This window comes from Podarcis pityusensis, assembly GCF_964106645.2.
Source record: "Podarcis pityusensis genome assembly, chromosome: 13".
In the NCBI taxonomy this organism is placed as follows: Eukaryota; Metazoa; Chordata; class Lepidosauria; order Squamata; family Lacertidae; genus Podarcis; species Podarcis pityusensis.
The window spans coordinates 42,560,574-42,580,003 of NC_138038.1; the positions used below are offsets into that span (position 1 = coordinate 42,560,574).

At 41.9% G+C, this 19,430-nt stretch overlaps 2 protein-coding genes across 4 annotated transcripts in view; both read left to right on the top strand.

Annotated features, from left to right (window-relative positions):
- Positions 1–1,482, top strand: part of LOC308461335 (vomeronasal type-2 receptor 26-like) — a 67,508-nt gene extending 66,026 nt beyond the window's left edge. For all 3 annotated transcript variants that reach the window (XM_080978188.1, XM_080978187.1, XM_080978186.1), the window contains exon 6: positions 566–1,482. In XM_080978188.1, coding sequence (XP_080834314.1) covers positions 566–1,467 — 902 coding nt within the window. In that variant the 3' untranslated portion in view covers positions 1,468–1,482. The remainder of the gene's footprint in view (positions 1–565) is intronic.
- A 5,221-nt stretch (positions 1,483–6,703) lies between these two features.
- Positions 6,704–16,561, top strand: LOC308461342 (vomeronasal type-2 receptor 26-like; the record flags this gene model as incomplete). The annotated part of the gene is made up of 4 exons (XM_080978196.1): positions 6,704–7,577; positions 10,912–11,139; positions 14,716–14,842; positions 15,660–16,561. The coding sequence occupies exons 1-4, from the start codon at positions 6,741–6,743 to the stop codon at positions 16,559–16,561; spliced, it is 2,094 nt and encodes a 697-aa protein (XP_080834322.1). The 5' UTR covers positions 6,704–6,740.
- Positions 16,562–19,430: the final 2,869 nt, after the last annotated feature.

Genomic DNA, 19,430 nt, shown 5'->3' on the forward strand with positions numbered 1-19,430 from the left:
CTCAGGTTACATACGCTTCAGGTTACATACGCTTCAGGTTACACACTCCGCTAACCCATAAATAGTGCTTCAGGTTAAGAACTTTGCTTCAGGATAAGAACAGAAATTGGCTCCGGTGGCGCGGCAGCAGCAGTAGGCCCCATTAGCTAAAGTGGTGCTTCAGATTAAGAACAGTTTCAGGTTAAGAACGGACCTCAGGAACGAATTAAGTACTTAACCTGAGGTACCACTGTAGTTTAAATATGCCAATCAAATGACAATGACAATGCATTGAGAGTAATTGGATGGTATGTGGTTCAAATCATATCTAGAGGGGGCCTTGTTACTCCTTCTGACTTACACAGGCTGCATCAAGGATAGTGTGAATAAACATTTATATGTTAGTGGCTCTGCCTTTGGCACCACACAGCTCTGAACCAATTAAAATCAGTAATAGCACTTTGCAGAGCACCAGACAGTACTAGATATGTGTTTTGATTTAAAGAGAGCTCTCTTCTTCTCAGACAGAAAGTAAACATTTCAGAAAGTTGACATGATATGAGCTAATTTCTTTATTTCCCCCCAGATATGAATAACTGCCATAAATGCCCAGACAAAGACTATCCAAGCAGAAACCGGGATGCATGCCTACCCAAGGATATCAGCTTCTTGTCTTATGAAGAACCTTTGGGCATCAGTTTAGCCTGCTTCTCTCTTTTCCTTTCCCTGATCACAGTTCTGGTACTAGGTATATTTATGAAGCACCACAACACACCCATTGTCATTGCAAACAACCAAAACCTCACCTACGCTCTGCTCATCTCTCTCCTGCTCTGCTTCCTTTCTGCATTGCTCTTCATTGGCCGACCTGAGAAGGTCACATGTCTCCTCCGGCAAACAGCTTTTGGCATCATCTTCTCAACTGCTGTTTCTTGTGTCCTGGCAAAAACCTTCACAGTGGTTTTGGCCTTCATGGCTACAAAACCAGAATCCAGGATGAGGAAATGGGTGGGGAAAGGACTAGGCCACTCCATTCTCCTTTCCTGCTCCATAGTTCAAGCAGGGATATGTACTGTGTGGCTGGCAACCTCTCCCCCATACCCAGATGTGGACATGCACTCAATGACAGAACAAATGATACTAGAATGTAATGAAGGGTCTGTGGCCATGTTTTACTGTGTCCTCATCTACATGAGCTGCCTGGCAACAGTCAGTTTTGTTGTGGCTTTCCTTGCCAGGAAGTTACCAGACAGTTTCAACGAAGCCAAGTTTATCACTTTCAGCATGTTGGTCTTCTGCAGTGTTTGGCTGTCCTTTATTCCCTCCTACCTGAGCACCAAGGGAAAATACATGGTAGCTGTGGAGATCTTCTCCATCTTAGCCTCCGGTGGTGGGTTGCTGGGTTGCATCTTCTTCCCCAAATGTTACATAATCATTCTGAGGCCTGAGCTGAACAATAGGGAACAGCTAATAAGGAAGAAAAATTAAAGAAATGAGAAACCTGTCATCTGCTGTATTTTGTGTTTTTCTCTGTGTTTACAGTAGAATAGTTGGAAATATAAGTTCAGCTGCTCCCTTTTACAATTTTTTCTAGACTCCAGATTCCCATAGTTGAAATTTTCTTTGTAAAATTCACTGCTTTGAGGAATACATTTCCACATACATTATTCTTGTGTGTTGACAAGAAGACTCAGAGCAATTCTTGTCAAAATATACATGTAAGCAAATCTGTATCTAGCCTTAATTCTCACAGCTTTCAGCATAATGTGAAACTGTACTATTGCAGTTCATGGAATATTTAAGTATTCATTTATGGTCTATTGTTCTCTACTGCTCACCGTCAGATTTCATCATCAACCTATCCATACTCAAGATCGTAGAAATGTAAGATGATTCTCTTGAGTCAGGCCAATGGCCCATCTCATAAGGCAGCCTGTACTCACACTGACCAACCAGATTCCTGTGGGAAATAGAAATACTTTATTGTCACTGTACCACTTGTTTACAGCGAGATTAAACCTTCCAGCCGTATCCAAAAGCAAATGCACTGTCTCCACCATTGTTTCCTATGCCAGTGAGTTCCATAGATTATCTATGTACTGTGAAATAATTTATCCCCCATTGAAATGGGTTCCCTCCCTGGAAGATTTTGTCTGAATCAGGTCTCCTTGTTGAAATTCAGAGAACTAGATAAGAAAGTGTGAATGATTTCTGCACTGGTGCTTGGAAAAGATGGCAGCAAAGAACCATGCACAGTTCACTGGGCAAAGCATTCGACAAAGCCACAACTGAAAAGTTTTATTTTCACCAACACAAGTGATGGATCAGAACACTATATACTTAATACAAATACGTATTATATTTCTGGCAAGTACATTGTTGGACTTTCCACTGACTGTTGGCATCCTTCAGCCAACGTTTGATTAGCAGATAAAATTTATTAGAACTAACCATGATGAATGGAGAATACAAGTCAACCAGAGTTTAATCAGATTGAAAGTGGAATCAAAGAGGAAAGAGAATCTTCAGATTGCATCTGTATTCCCATAATGGACCTCAGCTTTCTGGAATCCAGGCTTAACCTCTGAATTATACCTCCTGTTATACAGCTCTTAAGGGCACAAAACCACTGCTTTCTCTTAGTTTCTAACATAAACCAGAGCCTACGTTGCCAGCTTGTACTCACTTATCTGGGAGTAAGGCCCATTAAATCTTAAAACACTTATTTCTGCGTAGACATCTGCACTGTTATACAGCAAGCTAACTAGGTTTGTTAATGAGTGTCTGTAAGATTATGCCCCCCGTGCAGAAAGCAGAAACTTCTGCTTAGCAGCTGGTTTGGGGGAAAATTTGATCCAGCTAGTTTCAGGGTGCTCCTATGCAAACAGCACCCATCGGGATTCAATTCCTGTTCTCATCTGGGGGCGGAGGAAGGGGACAAATCATCTCCTTTCTTAATATATGAAATAACACACAAAATATAAATTAAACTTTGACTGCTGTGCACGGATTGCATTTTTAGTATAGATGTGTGTGTTATGAATTGTGATTGGAATTGCGAATTGTAATTGGAAATAATAAGGGAGGGTGGGAGGGCGTCGCTCTTCACCCAGCCGTGCTGCGAGAGCCTCCTGCAACCGCCCTTTTAAGCCTCACTGCCAGGCCAGATGAGACAGCAGCCACTGCCTACAGCCAGGAAGGCAGTGCCCTCCATGAGACACCAGTGAGCGGCCCATTTATAGTGCCTTTTGGGTTGGAAAGACCCAACCCTTTTGAGATCCACCGGCCAAGGAGAATTTCCCTTCAAAGGCCAGTGTGCCTAGGCTATCGGGGAAGGATGCTGAGAGTGAGGGAAAACAACTCTCGCCCCCAGGAAAAGTGGTGAGCAGCCATTGTTCTCATGCCACGTGGTTGATGTGAATCCAGGTCTACTCAGTTAAATTTCAAGATGCTGACAACACCGTACTACATTTTGGAGTCTCCATTGTTTACAAGGTCTTCTATTATGAACTCCTAACTTCACCAATACACCACTGGCCCCTTATTATCCACTGAAAGGGAATTTAACACAATATTTCCATATATGTGATAAACACATTTTCTTCTGCAATACCACAGGGGTTTGCAAGCATTGAATAAATAACTACATTCCAGCTTGGTTATTAACAGGGCTATAATTAAAGCTGTGGCTTCTCAAAAACCCCTGTGGACTTTCACTGGCCACTGGCAAAAGTAACGCAAGGGATACTAAAATTACCAGAATAATTTAAATAGGGTCTGGGAGCCTCAAGTCTGATCTTGGATACTCCCAGATTGTATCGCTTCAGGTAAATAAAGTACCATTCAAATGAGACAGCTTTTATCTTGGAGAAGTTAATTATGCTATTGCCAGAGATATAGTGGTTTCTGTGTAGATCAAACAGTTGCCTTTGAATTGAGAATGGTGATTTTAGTGGTCTTGCTGCTGGAACTGTTTTCTTACAAAGTATGTCAGGGTCACTTAGAGAAATGCAGACTCCAAGGTCCACACAGTCCACTTCACACGTATCATCAGCCAGGAGAGTTCCTCATTGGTGGCATTGTTTCCCATGGTGGCTTCATCGCCTCTCCAGCAACATTCTCTGAGGAACCCCCACCAGTGCTGCCTGAAGAGCTTGTGTAAGTACTAAGCCACTCATTTATTACAGCAGAGGAATGATCAAACATAGAGTTGCAAACTTCTTCTAATTTACCTGGGGAAAACCACTTTAGATTTGAATGGGACATATGGTGGGGCAAAAAACTTCAGGAATCTCTTGTGAATTAAGACAATATGGGGTAAATTCCAATTTCTGGATAGGGAAATGAATAGAAATGTATTGAAAATGATGTATATTTGTGTGTCTGGGAGAGCCCCTTTGAATAGCCAATATTGATAAACTTTATCTGAACTAGAGTATTACTAAGAATGATTTTTTAAAAACCTGTTCTGATACTGAAGGTTCTTATGGTTTCATTTTTTGATCTTACGCTACTGTTTGTTTCATCACTGAAAGGTACTTATTAAGAAGTATAGAATGCAGTGAATTCCAAGGACCATCACTGCCTCATGAAAATGAGGACATTACAGGGAGAGACCAGAAAGACCAGAGATGTTGTAAGAGTCAGAAAAAGACTTCAGGTGTGTAAGGGATATTGGCAAGTTGGAACATGTACAGGGGAGGGCAACAAAGATGATCTGGAAACCAAGCCTTATGAGGAGCGGTTGAGGGAGTTTGGTATGTTAGTTATGATGAGACTGAGGGGAAATATGATAGCCATTTTCAAATATCTCAAGGGCTGTCACCAGGTAGATGGAACACGCTTGTTTTCTCTTGCTCCAAATCAGGGTATTCAAGTTACAAGATAGGAGATTTGTACTAAACATCAAAAATAATTTTCTATTCATAAGAGCTGTTCAACAGTAGAGCAGACTGAGAGTTAACCCCACTGAACTCAGTATGATTAACTGCTGTGTTGATATTGAAAAGGAAATAACTGTTGATATTCCTACTAAAACAGTTTGCAATTCTCATTCAAGGGTGGTGCCTAAGGGTTACCAGCACATCGTGACCTTGGCATTTGCAGTCAAGGAGATCAACGAAGACCCTCACATCCTACCCAACATCACCTTGGGCTTTCGCTTATATGACAGCTATTCCAATGCAAGGAGCACATACCTTGCCACGCTGCTACTTTTATCCATGGTGAAGAAATTTGTCCCTAATTATATATGTGATGTTGAAAGTTATCTGGCAGGGGTCATTGGGGGACTGGATTCTGAAATCTCCTTTTATGTGGCTACTGTTTTGGATATCTTTAAGATTCCGCAGGTAGGACACCTATGTACAATACCTCTATTAGCTTGCATAGAGAAAGAGGCAGGTTCCTTGGCATCAGTTCAGGGTGTATCAGCAGTTCAGGGTGAAGCTGAAATTGGAAGGAGAACCATTAAAACCACCTTGAGATCCTTGGAAAATAAAGGTGGTACATAATTATAATGGAAGGAAGGAAGGAAGGAAGGAAGGAAGGAAGGAAGGAAGGAAGGAAGGAAGGAAGGAACCTGAATAAGGGGAAAGGTTGCAATACCAGAAAGATGAAATTGGAAGAAGAACCATGTACGCCACCTTGAGATCCTTGGAACATAAAGGCGGTACATAATTATAATAGATGAAAGAAACAAAGAAAGAAAGAAAGAAAGAAAGAAAGAAAGAAAGAAAGAAAGAAACCTGAATAAGGGGAAAGGTTGTAATACCAGAAAAAATATATGTCACTCCCCCTGTCTGACACACACATCTACACCACTGAAATCCCAAAGCCTCTGATGGGAGAGTGGGCTTCTACCTCACCAGCGGTTTTTAGTTATGTAGCAATTTCTGCTTAGTGAGGAGGGTATCCAAATTGAGTTGCTGTTGGAAACGGGAAATTGCTTGCAATTTTTACATAGCCAGATAATGTCTAGGTGATCTGCTGTTTGGGGCATGGTATGTAAGAGTAGTTAGCAGATGATTCACTAGTGAAATAAATGTTCATAAATAAAGTCTGAGAAGAATCAGCACAGTTTTGCTGTGTGATAGGGCATGTGCATCATGAAGAAGAAAGATGAAGCTCCAGAGAAGAAATGTGCATCTAACCCAAGTTGCAATTCTGACAAAGCCAGATAATGTCCATGAAATCTGATGTTGGGGGCATGGTATGTTCCCCCATTCAGTTTTATCTATTGTACAAGACCCTGCCAAATTTTACAATGACATAAAAAAAATCTTTGTTTTGTTTTTTAATAATAATAAAAATAATTTATTTATACCCCACCCATCTGGCTGGGTTTTCTCCAACCACTCTAGGCAGCTTCCAACAAAATATTAAAATACAATCGTCCGTCAAACATTAAAAGCTTCCCTAAACAGTAAAATAGACACAATGGCAATGTCCTGCTTTAGTCATCAAAGTGTTAACAAGATTTATAAATAAAATAAAACAAACCAAACACAGTGCCCCTCTCCAGTCATCAAATCAAAGGTTTGAAAACCACAAATGGGAGATAATCCCAGTTTTCAGCCCATCTGCATGTTTGTCTTTTGTATATGTGAGAGAGAGCCACACAAACCCCAAAACGTTGGCAAAGGCCATATTTGACCAACAGGGTTCTCCACATAATGATTATGAATACTGTGAAAGAACTCTACTTTGTCTCTTCTCTTCCTCCATTTACTTTTTAGCTCATTTATGGCTCTGCTCCAGTGATGAATGATAAAAGCCCAGGGCTTCCCTTCTACCAGATGGCAGCCTCAGAAGCCCTTCAGTATGAGGGAATTCTCTCTTTGCTTCTGCATTTCAGGTGGACGTGGATTGGAGTCATTGCAACGGACAATGAGAATGGAGAAAGATTTGTGCAAACTATTTTCCCCATGTTTACCAACAGTGGTGTCTGCTTTGCATTCATAGAAAGAATCCCTGATTTCAGTTTTATTTCTGAAATGTATGGCTTGCTAGAACGGGCGGCCAATATACAAGACAAAATATTTAGCAGCAAAGCTAACGTAGTAGTGACCTCTGGAGAGTCTTATTCCATGGCAAATTTTAGATGGCTTCCATACCTATCAAAACATGATGACTTGATTAATAATGTAAAAAGTAAAGTATGGATAATAACGGCCCAGGTTGAGTTTGCATCATTTGTCTTTCAAAGGAATTGGGATTCAGGAGTATTCAATGGTGCTATAGCCTTTGAAATTCACTTTAGAAACCCACCAGGATTTCATCAGTATGTTGTGCACAGAAACCCTTCCAGCACAGATGGGGACGTTTTTATCAGGGACTTCTGGCAACAGGCCTTTGGATGTGTATTTCCAGATATCACTACAGACAAAGTGGAGGGGAATATTTGCACTGGAGAAGAGAAGCTGGAGAACCTTCCTGGATCATTTTTTGAAATGAGCATGACAGGCCACAGTTACAGCATCCACTGTGCTGTTTATGCCATGGCCCATGCTTTACATGCCATGTCCAGATCCAGACTCAGACACAGAGGAATGGTGTATGGCGGGAGAGGGAAGAAACTGAACCCACAGTTTTGGCAGGTAAAGGTTGTACATCCTCAACAGTGAGAGCTCTGTTGCTTCCTCATAATCAGAATTGTGCCCGACACTGGGGGAGGAGGAGTGCATGACATCACAGTTGACCTATCATCCCCCCCTCCTACGTCTTACCTTCATGATGCACTAGGGCGAAGATGCTTCGTTCTGGATAGTTGGGGAGGTCATGGTGTGATCAAAGCATGTGTCTGGGTAGAGCTAGGCTTGGTACGATTCTTGCCACTGGTCCCTCCTGCCCCAGAGCTCTTGGGCTTCTGGCCCTTCCTGCAATTCTTCTGCAGGTGGCCTTCTTTCTCACACTTCCAGCAATTTCACTCCTCCGAGGCTGCATTTTGTGATTAGTGCAAATCACACAGTCTTTTTGTGAGGAAGCGTGAGAACTGGATAAAGCCCTATCTGTATGTATTATGTGATGTACTTTCATGTTTGCCTGTTTTCTCTTGGAGCTGGATGAGAGAGTCCATGTCCATGTAATATAGTGTAAATAAATAGCAGTTTATAACTATGATGCTTCATTCTTCTTGCTGTGTTAAGCCAGAAGATTAGTGTGCATAAACCAAGCTGGTTTATGCTGCTGGAGTGCCATGGAGAGGAAGGGGGTGCCTTTTCCAGAGCAAAGCTCACCGGAGGACGCTCAGAGAAATGGGGGGGGGGGGCTGCTGATAGCCTGGAGCATTCTCCCAACAGTCTTCAGTCTGGCACATCCTTTTGAGGATTACGGTTTTATTTTGGAAATATTATATGCCACTGGGCACCCACCCCACCCCACTTTGTTGAATATGTATGGGTTCACAAAATGCTGTCACCTTAGTCTTTCCTTTCAGAGTTCAAACATTTGGGCAGAGTCCAGAAATGAATCTATAATTCTGCTGACAGAGGAGAAGGCATTGATATGATGGTATCCTAGATGATTCCCCACATATTGTGCCGCTTGCAAATCTGGACTATGTAATGGCAGTATACCCCCAGAGGAAAGGGAAATGATGGTTGTGTCCTATTTTGAGTGGTTACTGCCCTGTATTTGAGGAGAAAGCATTTGTATGAGAGAAGCTTTGCAGCCCACTGAGATCTGCATTCACAGAAAGGAAGTAGTGGTCATAGTCAATAGAGAGGTTCGGCATTCTCTCTAGCCCATATCCACCAAATCCTTCCTCAGAGCAGGTGGCTGCACAACACTGTGTCTCATGGAGAGGGAGAAAGGGAAAGATGGAAAAGGGAGTATGGGGAAGAAGGGCTTGAGATCTGGGATACGGGTGGTGCTGTGGGTTAAACCACAGAGCCTAGGACTTGCCAATCAGAAGGTCCCGGGTTTCGAATACCCGCGATGGGGTGAGCTCCCGTAGCTCGGTCCCTGCTCCTGCCAACCTAGCTGTTCAAAAGCACGTCAAAGTGCAAGTAGATAAATAGGTACCGCTCCGGCGGGAAGGTAAACGGTGTTTCCGTGCGCTGCTCTGGTTCGCCAGAAGCGGCTTAGTCATGCTGGCCACATGACCCGGAAGCTGTACACCGGCTCCCTCAGCCAATAAAGCGAGATGAGCGCCGCAACCCCAGAGTCGGCCACGACTGGACCTAATGGTCAGGGGTCCCTTTACCTTTACCTTTAGGCATATTGACAAATAAATCACATCTCTCAGAAATCATTTGCATCATATTTACAAATATTTGTTTGATAACACTTGTTTCAACTCATAATGTGCCAGAAAACATACATTTCTACAGCTACTTTGCAAAGGCCAGTACAGTGGTACCTGGGTTAAGAACTTAATTTGTTCTGGAGGTCCGTTCTTAACCTGAAACTGTTCTTAACCTGAGGTACCACTTTACCTAATGGGGCCTCCCACTGCTGCTGCACCGCTGCCACCGCAAGATTTCTGTTCTCATCCTGAAGCAAAGTTCTTAACCTGAGGTACTATTTCTGGGTTAGCAGAGTCTGTAACCTGAAGCATCTGTAACCCGAGGTACCACTGTAATCAAAAACAATGAGCTAAAAAAGAAAAGGGTGGGGAATTTTTACTTCCAAAATGTAACAGAAAAACCATAGGTGTGATTTCCTTTTTTCTGAAAACTGAGAACAGGCATCGCCTACTGAGAAACAAATGTCCAGTTTGCACGTCATTATAAAGTTTATAATGAATGTGGAGATTGCTCCAGCCTCACTCCTCTGTTAGGATGAGTAAACAAACCATGGTCCCTGACTTTGTGATAAATCCAAGCCAGTGATTTTGGTTTGGTGTGCTCAAACAAACCACAGTTAGTAAGCCAAGAAGAAATTGTGGCTTCATAGTGTAGTTTGTTTGCTCCAGAATGAATTAAGTACTTAACCTGAGGTAGCACTGTATACCCTGAATTTCCTTGGTAAAATTTGTCCTTTCCTAGTGAAACTTGTAATATTATTTAGGTTCCTTAATTAAAATGGGTCTGAGGAAAGCATAGTTGGAGACAACACTAAAGTTGTTGCCCTCTGTTATAGTTTCAAACAGTCTAGGAATGACCTCTGTTTTACACACTGCAAAGACATTTCTTAGCAACAGAGCAATTCCTGTGGATATTTCTTCTAAGTCTTAAAGGTAATACAAAATAAAGCAATCCTAAAGACCAGGTGAAGAAGCACAAAGCCACAGCCAACTTGATCATACAAGTCACATATTCTCCGTACAAAAAAATGAAGTTGGGATGAAAGGAAGTTTGTCCTTAAGATACGCCCAATAGGAAGCCACAAAAAGTGAAGATGTTTATTCCTCGTATCAGAGAATAAGCATGATTCCTTCACACTTCTCATATTTTCCTACAACTTGTTCTGAGGTGACTGGGGGGTAATGTCTGTGGGCCTTTAGCCTAGTCAGTCATGCATTAACGGCAGTAGTATCAGCTGAATCCAGCATTACAAGGCTTAGATAGCATCAAAGTTTTCCAATACATTGTTTAAAATAACAAAAGTTGGCAGGACTGAAAACTTCTGTCACCGTTTTTAAAAAATCACGGTATATTGAGAAGTTATGACATCATCAGTTAACCTCAAGAAATTGAACATGGAATTTAATATTTTGGTCCAATTCCCCATTCCATAACATTAAACAGTGGAAGCGGAGGTAGACAGGGAGAGAGAGACTATCAATAATTTGGGTAAGAAAAGGAGACTGGCATACTTGTGAAAGAAAATGGGTTGGCTCTCTCCATGCTTGGACCTGACTCCACTCACAGTTGCCTAAATCACCATCCACCATTCGCTGAATGCTCTACACACAGGAAAAAAGGTTGCTCAGCCCTGTGTTAGACTGTAGCCTTTTCTAAACACCTGTCTTTTCTGTTTTCAATCTAGCTCCATCACTTTCTGAGAAGTATTTCATTTAACAATACTGCAGAAGATGTGGTCTTCATCAACCAGAATGGAGAGGCAGCATCTAGCTTGGATATTGTCAACTGGATCATATTCCCCAACCAAAGTTTGCACAGAGTGAGAGTTGGGAGGATAGATCCACAAGCTCCTCCAGACCAAAAATTAACCCTTGATGATGACGCCATAATATGGCATAGATGGTTTAATCAGGTAGGTCCACATTCTTATCTACCGTAATTCAGAAGAGATTCAATATAGCTTAAGCAATATTTATCCCCCTGCCTTTCTGTTGTTGTTGTTGTTTAGTCGTTTAGTCGTGTCCGACTCTTCGTGACCCCATGGACCAGAGCACGCCAGGCACTTCTGTCCTCCACTGCCTCCCGCAGTTTGATCAAACTCATGCTGGTAGCTTCAAGAACACCATCCAACCATCTCATTCTCTGTCGTCCCCTTCTCCTTGTGCCCTCCATCTTTCCCAACATCAGGGTCTTTTCCAGGGAGTCTTCTCTTCTCATGAGGTGGCCAAAGTATTGGAGCCTCAGCTTCAGGATCTGTCCTTCCAGTGAGCACTCAGGGCTGATTTCCTTCAGAATGGAGAGGTTTGATCTTCTTGCAGTCCATGGGACTCTCAAGAGTCTCCTCCAGCACCATAATTCAAAAGCATCAATTCTTCGGCGATCAGCCTTCTTTATGGTCCAGCTCTCACTTCCATACATCACTACTGGGAAAACCATGGCTTTTACTATACGGACCTTTGTTGGCAAGGTGATGTCTCTGCTTTTTAAGATGTTGTCTAGGTTTGCCATCGCCTTTCTCCCAAGGAGCAGGCGTCTTTTAATTTCGTGACTGCTGTCACCATCTGCAGTGATCATGGAGCCCAAGAAAGTAAAATCTCTCACTGCCTCCATTTCTTCCCCTTCTATTTGCCAGGAGGTGATGGGCCGAGTGGCCATGATCTTCGTTTTTTTGATGTTGAGCTTCAGACCATATTTTGCGCTCTCCTCTTTCACCCTCATTAAAAGGTTCTTTAATTCCTCTTCATTTTCTGCCATCAAGGTTGTGTCATCTGCATATCTGAGGTTGTTGATATTTCTTCCAGCAATCTTAATTCCGGCTTGGGATTCATCCAGCCCAGCCTTCCGCATGATGAATTCTGCATATAAGTTAAATAAGCAGGGAGACAATATACAGCCTTGCTGTACTCCTTTCCCAATTTTGAACCAATCAGTTGTTCCATATCCAGTTCTAACTGTAGCTTCTTGTCCCACGTAGATATTTCTCAGGAGACAGATGAGGTGATCAGGCACTCCCATTTCTTTAAGAACTTGCCATAGTTTGCTGTGGTCGACACAGTCAAAGGCTTTTGCATAGTCGATGAAGCAGAAGTAGATGTCTTTCTGGAACTCTCTAGCTTTCTCCATAATCCAGCGCATGTTTGCAATTTGGTCTCTGGTTCCTCTGCCTCTTCTAAATCCAGCTTGCACTTCTGGGAGTTCTCGGTCCACATACTGCTTGAGCCTTCCTTGTAGAATTTTAAGCATAACCTTGCTAGCATGTGAAATGAGTGAAATTGTGTGGTAGTTGGAGCATTCTTTGGCACTGCCTTTCTTTGGGATTGGGATGTAGACTGATCTTCTCCAATCCTCTGGCCACTGCTGAGTTTTCCAAACTTGCTGGCATATTGAGTGTAGCAATCACTGTCTTTTGAACTGCAAATAGGTAGCCGTGTTGGTCTGCCATAGTCAAAATAAAAAAAATCCTTCCAGTAGCACCTTTAAGACCAACTAAGTTAGTTCTTGGTATGAGCTTTCGTGTGCAAGCACACTTCTTCAGATCTGTATCTGAAGAAGTGTGCTTGCACACGAAAGCTCATACCAAGAACTAACTTAGTTGGTCTTAAAGGTGCTACTGGAAGGATTTTTTTTATTTTGAACTGCAAGTTACTGATTAGTGGATGTCCAAAGCAGGGTCAACAACTTGAATAAAATATTGGGGAGGGGCAGGTAAGCCCACCACTGCTTCTATGTAACTTATGTCTCTAGCTTGTCTGCTCCCTCTATCTTCTCTATAGGCCCCATGTGGGATCCAGAAACATTCTGGAGAAAAGTTAAGGTGCCACTAGATGCCACTCTACAGTCACTTTGGCTCCATCTTCAGTTTAAAATGCAAAATTCATTTCATTAACAAAAATAATTGAAAATGGTAGAGGAGAGGGCCTGGGTGTGCACCAATGAGCTGTATGAGGTTGCCATGGGAATCCCAGGCTTAAAGGTTTGGATAAAGCGCTTTATAAATAAACAAGCCAATTCCCCATGTATATCCCTAGAACAGTGTTCCTTGTGGAACACCCTCCCTCCAGATGTCAAGGAGATAAAAGACCTACACAACTTTTAGAAGACATCTGAAGGCAGCCCTCTGTCGAAACAAGGAATAAAGGCAAATATTTCATTAAGGAGGTTACAAAACAGAAGAACCCTTTTACTATAAAATACAGTTAAGCAAGACTAACAGTGTAAACTTACCTTGGGGAATCTGATTGAAACGAAAATAGCGAAAGCTAGGTTGTCTCACCCTAATCCCAACCCTTCACAGACCCCCACCACAAGCTTCATCCACACAAATGTGATTTTTACATCACACTATCTTCATCTGAATGTGGATCAGTAGGCCCAAGTCAAATACCAGTTTTTCTATGAAAAGGCCTAGACACAGGAGGGCATGTTTTCTTTCAGCCAATCATGGCCTTGGCATACACTTCCCCTGCACTAGAGGGTGTACATCTGAAAGACCAATTAGCTATCCAGTGGATTTTTGCATGGTCATGTTGACCTTGAAACATTCTTACATCAAACAGTGCACACAGGAGGTCAGTTGGACTAATTAAATAGGTTCTTTTTTCCCCTCTGAAAGACTGCAACCAGAATCCTAAGTATATAAAGAAAATTATTGCAAAATAAACCAAAGAAATTGGGGTTTCTTTATAAATATTAAATACTGGTTTTGAACTGAGTGAAAGACTATGTATGAACTGATAAGCCCCATGATTTTGCCTTTTTGCGAGAAAAGTGGAGAAATGTAGTGGTTGGGAAAAGGAGGAAAAAAGTGAAAATAGACAGCAGCAGCAGGTTCAGGATACCACTAGTCTTCTAAGGGAGCCAGTGGAAGAGGTGGAAGCAGGAAAAGTGGTGAAGATACAGAAAGTGAAGGAGGGGGCTGAGAGCAAAGGTGTGAAGAGCATAGGGAATGGATGCATCAGTCTGAAAAAGAGAGTATCTCAAAATATGTATTGTAAAGCATATTTTCCCCTTAACATGCTCAGTGCTAAATCTCTTGGATAGCATCATTCCAATTCATGTATTTGTCCATAATTTTTATTTTATTTTTGTATGAGAACTCATAAAGAACACATTCCTCAAAAACCCCTTATTTGGAACTATAAGGAATTCTTCCCCAGACAGCGTCTGATGGGTCCAAGAATAGGTGTAGGCACCAACACCAAATCAATTCTGGAGATGTCTACCTGGCAGACAACATAGTAAGAAGTAGCGATTATAACAAGATTAACAGGGATTAGAGTAACTTCAAAGTGTGCCTGCACAACCCAGAACAATAGAGGAGATATTACATCACGCCAAACATTACTACTACTAAAAAGAAAAGTAGCAGTTGCTCTTGGTAGAGGCATTCTGTCTCAGTTTAGAAACATAGAGAGGAGCCTTAGAACCTGAAACATTCTGAACTCATTATTCTCTCGATGATTCTTCTGCTCTTCCATTTATGCATTAGACTCAGCCTCTTTCTGCCTGTACTGAGAGATGTCTTCCAGGATCCAGCAAGAAAGTGAAGGAGGGACAGCCCCCTTGCTGCTATGATTGCATCCCATGTCCAGAGGGGAAGATTGCAAACCAGGATGGTAAGGGAAAGAATTTGATTAAATGGGTCCATTTGATTGAAAGGTGTCAGGATGGCTGAGGTTAAGTTTCAAAAGAAGACATAAGTTATTGTATGTGTGTCCCTGCCTCTTGGTGGTCATTGTCCTTCAGATAGTGGTGGTAGGAGCAGTAGTAACAATAATTTATATTCAGTCTATCTGACTGGGTTGCCCCAGCCATGCTGGAAAGCTTCCAACAAATTAAAACCTCAATGACAGTAAAACTTCAAACATTAAAGGCTTCCCTATATGGGGCTGCCTTCAGGTGTCTTCTAAAAATCAGAATGTTGTTTATTTCCTTGACATCTGATGGGCGGACATTCCCAGGGTGGGCGTCACTACAAAGGAGGCCCTGTGCCTGGTTCCCTGTAACCTCACATCTCGCAATGGGAGAACTGACAAAAGGCCATCAGAGCTTAATCTCAGCATACAGGCTGAACGATGTGGGTATACAGGGCCAAATTTAGAGAGAGAGTTGGAATATGTTAATCAAATGAGAATAAAATTGTACTGAGAGTAGCTAGGTGGTATGTGGTTCAAATCGTATCCAGACTGGTCCTTGTCACTCCTTCCGACTTGCATAAGATGCACTCAAGCTAGTGTGACGATACATTCAAATATCAAGAGGAGGAATGGCCTTGCCTGTGTCGATTATAGGACGACATCACTCTGAACCACATAACAGAGTACTGGACATATGTTTTATTTTGAGCTGAGCTCTTTTCTTCTCAGACAGAAAGTAAGCATTTCAGCAAGCTGGCGTTAAAGGAGCTAAGGACCATATCCTTATTTTTCCCAGATATGAATGACTGTTATAAATGCCCAGACAATGACTATCCAAGCAAGAACCGGGATGCATGTCTACCCAAGGATATCAGCTTCTTGTCTTATGAAGAACCTTTGGGCATCAGTTTGGCCTCTTTCTCTTTTTTCCTTTCCTTGATCACAGCTCTGGTACTAGGTATATTTATGAAACACCACAACACACCCATTGTCATTGCAAACAACCGAAACCTCACCTACACTCTCCTCATCTCTCTCCTGCTCTGCTTCCTTTGTGCTTTGCTCTTCATTGGCCGACCTGAGAAGGTCACATGTCTCCTCCGGCAACCAGCTTTTGGTATCATCTTCTCAACCGCTGTTTCTTGTGTCCTGGCAAAAACCTTCATGGTGGTTTTGGCCTTCATGGCTACAAAACCAGAATCCAGGATGAGGAAATGGGTGGGGAAAGGACTAGGCCACTCCATTCTCCTTTTCTGCTCCATAGTTCAAGCAGGGATATGTACTCTGTGGCTGGCAACTTCACCTCCATACCCAGATGTGGACATGTACTCAATGACAGAAGAAATTATACTAGAATGTAATGAAGGGTCTGTAACAATGTTTTACTGTGTCCTCATCTACATGAGTTGCCTGGCAACTGTAAGCTTTGCTGTGGCTTTCCTCGCCAGGAAGTTACCGGACAGTTTCAACGAAGCCAAGTTTATCACTTTCAGCATGTTGGTCTTCTGCAGTGTTTGGCTGTCCTTTATTCCCTCCTACCTGAGCACCAAGGGAAAATACATGGTAGCTGTGGAGATCTTCTCCATCTTAGCCTCCGGTGGTGGGTTGCTGGGTTGCATCTTTCCCCCCAAATGTTATATAATTATTTTGAGGCCTGAGCTGAACAATAGGGAACAGCTAATAAGGAAGAAAAATTAAAGAAATAATAAACCTGCCCTTTGCTTTCTTTCATGCTTTTTTCTGTGTGCACAGTAGAATATTTGGAAATATATGTTCAGCTGCTTCCTTTTATATATATATATATATTTAATGTACTCCAAATTTCCATAATTGAAAATTCATTTGTAAAATTGACTTATTTGCTTTGAAAAAACAACCATACGTTTACACATACATTATTCTTTTGTAGCATGTGCTAATAAGAAGACTCAAAGCAATTCTTGTCAAAATATATGCAAGTAAATCTTTATCTGGCCTTAATTCTCAGTGATCAAACTCGTTTCACAGCTTTCAGCATAGTAGGATCTGTGAAACTGTACTATTGCAGGCCATGGAATATTGGAATATTCATTTATGAATTATTGTTCTGTTCTGCTAACAGATTTCACCATCAACCTATCCATACCCAAGATTGTAGAAATGAAGGATTATCCTCTTAAATCAGGCCAATGGACCATCTGGTCCAGCAGCCTGTACTCTCACTGACCAACCAGATACCTGTGGGAAACCTTCAAGCCGTACCCAACTGCAAATGCACTGTCCCCACCATTGTTTCCTATGTCAGTGAGTTCCATAGTTTATCTATGTACTGTGAGATAACATATGCCCCATTGAATTGGGTTCCCCTCTCCCCAAGATTTTGTCTGAATCATGTCTCCTTGGAGAAATTCAGAGTCCTAGATAAGAAAATGTTAATGAATTCTGACCTGGTCCTTGGAAAAGATGGCAACAAAGGACCCTGCAGACCTCACTGTGCCACTCATTTGACAGATGGAGAGCCACAATTGGTATTAATTCACCAACACATGTGATGGATCAGAACGGTCCATTCATAATACATATATGTTTTATATATGTGGCAAATATATTGTTTGCTATTCCACTGCTGTTGGCATCCTTCAGCAAATGTTTGATGAGCAGATAAAATTGATTAGATCTAACCATGATGAATGGAGAATGCAACTAAACCAGAGTAAGCCCCATTAAACCTTAAAAATTTTATTTCTGAGTAAACATCTGTATTGTTATACAGCAAGCTAACTATGCTTGTTAATGATTGTCTGTACGATTATGGTCCCCTGACAGAAGGTTCAGATATTCAAGTGGAGACAGAAATGGAAGGAAGTAGGACTAATAATAATAATAATAATTTATTATTTAAAACCCACCCATCTGGCTGCGTTTCCCCAGCCACTTTAGGTGGCTTATAGCAGATATAAAAACACAGTAAAACATATTTCTTTTGTTGTTATCTGCTTTTAATCCCCCTAGAGTTTGGATGGGAAGCCTATAGTCCTCCAGATATTGCTAGACTACAGCCCTCATCATTGCTGACCATTTTCCATACTGGCTGGGGTTGGTTGGTTTTGGAATCCCTCAACATCTGGAGTGCCACACATCCCCAACCCTTGCCCTAGTGGAAGTGAAGCAGAATACATATTTAAAAAATAAAATGCATAAGTTTGCAGAAGAAGTCAGAGATATCAGCATCACTGAATGAAGGTGGACACTGAATTAAAATTCACCAAAAGGGTTAGAAAGTCAGGCTCAGCAACTCTGGGAATCCTCACCACCCTCAGCTGCATCTGGAGGAACTGTGTGGTCTGAGAGATTTCAAGAATCCTCTCTCTCCCTAAGGTGCCAGCTCACATACGCTGAAAGAATCAAGAGAGATTTTACACATGGCTCTATAAAAGGAGTCATACAGGAGGGCCTGGAGCACCAACTCAACCTCTCCAGAATCACAGGGGCATTTGCCCTTGAGGGTTTGGGCAAACATGCATTCCCAAGGCACAGGGGAAGGAGGCTGAGAGGGACACCACTGTCATCCCCCAAAACAGCAATGAGCAGCCATTGCAGACATGCCACATGGCTGGTGTGAATCCAGGTCCACTCAGCCAAATTCGAAGATACTGACTTCACCATGCTACATTTTGGAGTCTCCATTGGCTACAAGGTATTCTATTATGAGCTTCTAACTTCTAATTTCACCCATACACCATTGGTCTATTATCATCTAATGAAAGGAAAATTAAAATAACAGTTCTGAATATTTTCTTCAGCAATTTTCTTCTGCACTTCCACAGGGAATCCTGAGCATTGGATGAACAACTACACTCCTGCCTGGTTATTAACAGGGCTATAATTAAATCTGCTGCTTCTCAAAAATCTCTGTGTATTCTTTGTGGCCACTGGCAACATAACACAAAGGATACTACAACTTAACCAGAATTATTTAAATACTATCTGGGATCAGCAAGTCTGATTTTGGATACTCCTGGATTGTATCCTCTCAGGAAATTAATCTACTATTTAAATGAGACAATTTTTATCTAGGAGAAGCTAATTATAATATTGCCAGCAAAATCATAGAACAAAGAGTTGCCCTTATATTAAGGATGGTGGTTTTAGTGTTCTTGCTGCTGGAACTGATTTCTTACAATGTATGTGAGGCTCACATAGCAAAATGCAAGCTCCAAAGTCCACACCGTCCGGTTCACACATATCATCAGCCAGGAGAGTTCCTCATTGGTGGCATTGTTTCCCATGGTGGCTTCATCTCCTCTCCAGCAACATTCACTGAGGAACCCCCACCAGCACTGCCTGAAGAGCTCGTGTAAGAACTAAGCCACTCATTTTATTACATCAAAGGAATGATCAAACCTAGAGTTGCAGCCTCAGAATAATGAGTGAGGCAGCAAATGTTTACCCTTTTACTTGGGGAAATCCACTTTAGATTTGAATGGGACTTCAATGGGGCAAAAAATTGGAAGGAATCTCTTGGGAATTAATAGAATACGGGAGAAATTCCCATTTCTGGATAGAGAAATGAATGTAAATGTATTGT